General features: G+C 44.5%; 1 protein-coding gene across 2 annotated transcripts in view; it reads right to left on the bottom strand.

Moving 5' to 3' along the window:
- Positions 1-1,361: 1,361 nt before the first annotated feature.
- LOC142466933 (uncharacterized) overlaps positions 1,362-6,000 on the bottom strand; it is a 57,976-nt gene continuing 53,337 nt past the window's right edge. For both annotated transcript variants that reach the window (XM_075572582.1, XM_075572583.1), the window contains one exon: positions 1,362-2,064. In XM_075572582.1, coding sequence (XP_075428697.1) covers positions 1,610-2,064 — 455 coding nt within the window. In that variant the 3' untranslated portion in view covers positions 1,362-1,609. The remainder of the gene's footprint in view (positions 2,065-6,000) is intronic.

Raw genomic sequence — 6,000 nt, 5'->3', positions numbered from 1 at the left:
AAACAATGTATCCCCTAATGTCTCTGGATCACTGATATTGGACAACATTTCTTGTTCTATCTAATACCCAGATTCACAAAGCTCAGATAAAATCAGGGCAAATAATGTGATGTTACCTACAACAGCTGTTATTTTGTCTGAGTTAACATCTTATCTATTAAACTAGTGAAGTGCAAAAATAACATCTGTAATGGAGTTCATAAGCATAGGGTGAACACAACATTATTTGGCGAAAACACAGTTTTATTCAAGTCTTGGCTTTGCTCCCAGCCTGACAGAGGTTTTTGGGTCCACTTGGTGTACCGAACCGTTTACATGGTCGTGACCAGCCCCCATTACCTCGACGCTACGAACGCAAAAGTAGCATCATGCTACTTGAATGTTATAAGGGCCTCTGGCCTGCCGGCTCTTATAATGTTCCGGGAACATCATTAGGGCAGCCTAAGGGTTAACGTCACTTTAAATAGAAGCTGAGTGGTCTTGGGCCTAACCGCATTAACAGTCTACCGCAGACATGAACCTGTCAGACCAATTTGAAAGTGCAGTAAACCAAAAAGGTGGCTTATATTACGTATTTATGTCGGAGCGACTTAATAATGTACAGATGTTTTACTGGTGACATCTGGCCAGCCTTTCACACGGGCTGGCTAAATGCTGCCCTTCTTTGATTGCATTGCCATTTTCCAATATGCTATGATGCCACTTCCCAGCACCCAAGAACATTTTATCCCTGTTCTTTGAATGGATCAGAACTCTTCTCCTGCGCTGGAAAACTTATTGACTTGGTTTGGAGTCTTTATTCCATACTTCATTGTGTTGTCTTCTATTCCTATGATTGCACTAGACTAAATGCAAGCACATATGTTCCTTAAACCTTCCACTGCTGGAAGACCGGTGGCACTCTGGGATCGTACTTTGGGTAGCGATACCAAGGTCATGCCAGTACCTACTGACACGTAAGGAAGTGGCAGAGGCTTCTCTTCCATCCAGATCATTCACCGCATCATCCGCGGCTCCCCTCTATAAAACGAGTAATAATAACATTACTTTTTCTAAACATCATGAGTGTCAGAGAACATCATAAGGGCATCCATAAGGTTAATTTAGTTTGTATCCCCAAAAACTTGGTATGGATGCAGTTCCTTGAGGAGAAACAGTGGTCTAGACAAAGGAAATCTGTGTACATTGTCTCCATGGTGTGAAACAGGGAAGTAACAATTTATGGATATCAGACAGTCAAACACCCCATGAGAGTACAGAACATGGGTGAGAGTATATGTGGTGTGTCAAGGCAGAAGTGTGACAAAATCCAGTTGTCTCGTGTGACTAACTCAGCTTTTCCATTGATGTTAATGTGATTGGGGGGCGGGGGGGGGAGAGAGGAAGGGAGTGGTAAAATGAGGAAGGAGTGCTAGCAGCAGACATGATAGAACTTAAGAAAGACCGTCTATGGTCCAAGCCATTAATCAGATCATGCGTTCTTGCTGTCCTTTGGAAGTTGAAGGATTAGCAGATGGACTGGATGGGGATATGTACCATTATCTTCTAGAGGTCAACGTACTTTTGTTCTTGTTGAAGATGGCGGAGGGGGTGGAATGTTGAGACTTGATCAAGTGGGAGGCAGAATAGAGGCAGAGGTGGTGGATGCGAAATGTTGATGTATGGTGGACGGAACAGTTCCTGGCCGTGAGGCAACCAACTGCTCTACCAACTGCCACGTTGCCTGTGCCAAATTCCCCACCTCCTGTGTGTGCCTTGATTGTGTTTGGATTAGGATGTGGTTAGTTCGGACCATGGATTTTACTGCATTCTCTAGGCGTGCCATCCTACGCTCCATCGAAGGCCCATACCTGTGGTGGCCACGGAGCAGATCATTGTGCTCATGTATAGTTTTCACTAGTAGTGAAATCTGGTGAGCCAACTGATCTTGATGCCCTGCCCTGGCTTCTGTCCTGTTTCCTCGTGGAGGAGATATTGGCGGCCTTCTCGAAGTGGCTTGTTCTACGGTTGGTGTAGCAGTTTCTGAAACCTGTATCTCGGTGTCTTCCAAAGTCAGAATGTGACCTAATAAGAAAAAAAAAGTAAATTTAACAAGGACATTCAGGGCCAAATTTACTAAGCGGTGCTATGTCATAAAACACCTTATTTAACCAGAAGACGCCTTACAGTTTATTCAAGTAAATGGGCCACACATTGTCTGAAGGTCTCATAGCATAGCAACACTTAGTAAACATAGGCCTCAGTCATTTGAAATATAAAAGGGGCAATCCCTCCTAGAAACAAACTGTACTAAAAGAAGTGACATGTTTAAGGGGTTACGTCAAACTCTGACACCTAGAAGAATTTTCAAAGAATGTTTTAAAGTTGTAAACACGCTGAGATGAGACTTGGGAGGGGGGTGATTTCCTCTGGCTGCGCCTTCTGCCTGATGTCCCTGTGTATTGAATAAGAGTTTGCACAGGCAGAACCCACTCTCCTCCTCTCCTTATTTTTATTGGCACTATGATAAGGACAGGGTGGGATAAAAGTAAAGAAACACCATCTTGTTTCTTTAGAGCAGTGGTTCCCAACCCCAGTCCTCAGGGACCAGTAATAGTGCAGGATTTAAGGATACCCCGGCTTGAGCACAGGTGGTTCAGTCACAATGATTGGGCCACCTGTGCTAATGAGAGGATTGCCTTAAAACCTGCACTGTTCGTGGTCCTTGAGGACTGGAGTTGGGAACCACTGCTTTAGAGATTAAATGAAGCCAAATGTTTACTTGTAGCATGGTTTATTTATTTATTTTTTTCAAACGTTTTTATTAGGCAGATATAAAATGTACATACAAGGAATGATATGCATAGCCTAATACAGAAACATTTTTGTATTTTTTTGGGGGAAAGGATGGCATAACCTGTTGCCAGAGAAAGGGGGGGGGGGGTGAGAGAGAAAGAGGACAGAGTGGGAGGGGGGGGGGGAGTGTCTACCCTGGTCTCTGGTGTCCCTTTTGGACAAACTTCATAGAGGTACTGATTGTCAAACGCTTCCTTATCCATAATACCTTATCTCCTTGTTTCTTCCTTAGTGAGCTTGACTCGTTCTATATGATTTTCCATGGTTCCCAGATTTGATAGAAAGCTATCGTTTTTTGCTTAAGGTGCGCGGTTAGCTTCTCCATAAGCATTACTTCATTTATCCTGTTTTTTAGTTTAGTCATGGAGGGTGGGGACACTTTCTTCCAGGAGGCCGCAATCTCACATCTCGCCGCTGTGAGGATGAAGGAGACCATTTTCCTCACTGGACGGTCAATTTTTTCCATTGGCCTGGCCAGTAGGTAGGTCAGTGGATCAATAGGTAGGTCGAGGCTAGTCACCTCTTTTAATAGAATTTGGACCCTTTTTCCCAATACTTCTTAATTTCTGGACACGTCCACCAGATGTGGGCCATGTCACCCTTTTGTCCACAGCCTCTCCAACATAAATCAGAAGCCAGAGGGTAGATTTGTTTTAGCCTCACTGGAGTGAGGTAACAGTAGAACATTATTTTGTAAATGTTTTCTTTGGTTGTGGTGCATATGGAAGTTCCTGAGGCTACTTCCCAAATGTCTTCCCAATCCTCTCTGTTGATAACTATATTCAGGTCTGCGGCCCATTTTTGCATATAGTCATGAGTCGGAGGGTCCGCTGATGTTTCCAATTTTGTATAAATTTTTGATATTAGCCCTTTTTGTTGAGAGCTATCTCTACATAGTCTCTCGAATTTAGTGAGAGGGGGAAATTCTGGATTCGGGGATATCTTCTGGGCAAAGTGTCTAATTTGGAGATATTTGAATGTGTCCAATTGTGGTATATCGTATTTAGTACGTAGATTTTGGTAGCTCAAGAGTTTCCCCAGGCTCAGTATGTCTCCGATCACCCTGATCCCCTTTGATTTGAATTGGTCGTATAATTTGGAAGCGCATCCGGGGGGGAATTTGGGGTTATTAAAAATTGGTGTGAGTTGTGAGCTGGGGGACGTAAGTCTGTACTTAGTCTTGGCTTTAAGCCAGACTTCCCAGGTATGGCTCATCGCTCCCAGTTTGAATTTGTTGAGATGCAAATCTCCTCTATCCAGGCTCCATAGGCACGCTTGCAGAGAAGGCATTTTTGCATAGTGTGACTCTATTTTGAGCCAGCATCGTTGTTCAGGGTCAGCGTTCCATACGGCCGCTTGTTTAAGTTGAGCTGCCTGGTAATATTTGGAGATGTCAGCATGGTTTATTTTTTAAGGATGTCAATTAGATTGATATTATATTACAATTGTTTTTTTGTTGGGCCGACTATGTGAGAACACCTTTATCGGATTGAAACGTTGGTTCTAATAAATCTGATATAATGATTTTAATCTTATACACTTTTTTTTTAATAACTTCTACTTGGTTTTATTTGTTCATTTGACACCCAACTTTTAACTCCTGATATTTTTTGTGATATTCAGCTCTGGGAGCTCCCTTGTTTTTAAGGCAACATTTATACTGCAGGTGCGGGCGCGACGGAGCACATGCAGTCACGCGCGCCTGTCACCCGAGCGATCCCTGCACTCTGATGGGGAGGCGCAGCCGTGAGGTCACCACGCTGGTTCGCCCACATTGGTTGAACCACACACGTGACGCGGCCGTCACGCGAAAAAACAGAAAAGTTTGTTGTGTCAAAATTCTGCTGCGCCGTACGCTTCCTCGTGCGCACTAGGGCCGGCCCGATAGAGATGCTGTATTTTTTTGGCGCCGCCCGCGCTATAAATCGAGGCCTAATAAAAAAGGTAAAAAAAGAAATCAAACATGGCTGCAAATGGGAGTTGGGGCATGCTAAAGTGAAACACCATTTAGTGAATATCTCCATCTCCCTCCATCATACAGCAAACAAAATATCACGTTGTGAGCACATTCACGTCTCAGACAGGTCTGCAACCCTGCCCTTCCCCATTATCTCTTAGGCTGTGCTTATAGTACTGTCGCCGTAGCAAGTACATGCAGTCCGTCGCGGGTGCCCATAGTGGGCGCGACCGCGCTGCAAACGACGGAGCCGTCGCCGGTAGTCACTGCAACGCCTCCGCCACGCCTCCCGGTTGCCCTCTGGTCTCCTGCACCAGAGTGCAGGAATCGCTATTGCGACGGCTGACGTCACGTGGTCGTGTCTGTCACCCTTAGTATAAGCGTAGCCTCAGCATACAGTGCTTCCACTGCAGCTAGGGATTTTGGGTAATTACATGCAAATGAGCACTTGTAGTGTATCACCTTTAGCTTCAACTCCATTTCAGCCAGTAACCCTACTCACAGACAGCTGTTTCGCCCTTTTGGGTCTCCTCAGTTTGAGCAGGTAGAAACTTGCATGGTGCTAAAGACCAGTAGACAGACACATCTAGAAATATTCAAGGACAGTGTTCCCGTTTAGTGAACCTTGAAATTAAATAGTAGAACTATGGACAGGTAGATGGTGTATCATACTAGTTTGGTAACCACCCAAATCGGTGAGTGTGAAGGTAATTAATATAAAGAGTCCAAAAACCGCAGCATATAGAATCACTTAATTCACACCTCAGTCCATCCACTGAAAAGGATACTGCAATCAAAACGGACTCGCTCGCTTGTGTAGTGCAGCGTCCAAACAAATTTCCCTGGCTCCAAAGGTTCTTGGTGTGCCTCCGTTGTGGGAATGAAGACAAAAATAGAAAGAGTAACAGAGCACTACTCCCGGAAACCAATGACCGGCAAAAAAGAAGAAGAAAGTACGTATTCCATAAAAATATGAATTATTTATTGGTCATATGAAAAAAAAAGAGAGCGAAGGTGCCGCCCCACCAACGTGAGAGATTGAAAGACAAAGATTTGTCTCGGGAAAAAATCAGCCGCGCCATCGCTCTCTTGCACGAGCGCTCTATGGCCGTCCTCATTGACTCACGACCTTTTGTTGCCGTCGTCCTGACTATGGATATGGCCTTACATTTGATGCAAACAGAATTAGCGCGTCGGAACAACTTTCT

Source organism: Ascaphus truei, chromosome 15, assembly GCF_040206685.1.
Source record: "Ascaphus truei isolate aAscTru1 chromosome 15, aAscTru1.hap1, whole genome shotgun sequence".
NCBI lineage: Eukaryota > Metazoa > Chordata > Amphibia > Anura > Ascaphidae > Ascaphus > Ascaphus truei.
The sequence above is the reverse complement of the archived record's forward strand: the minus strand, read 5'-3'. Positions and strand labels throughout refer to the sequence as shown.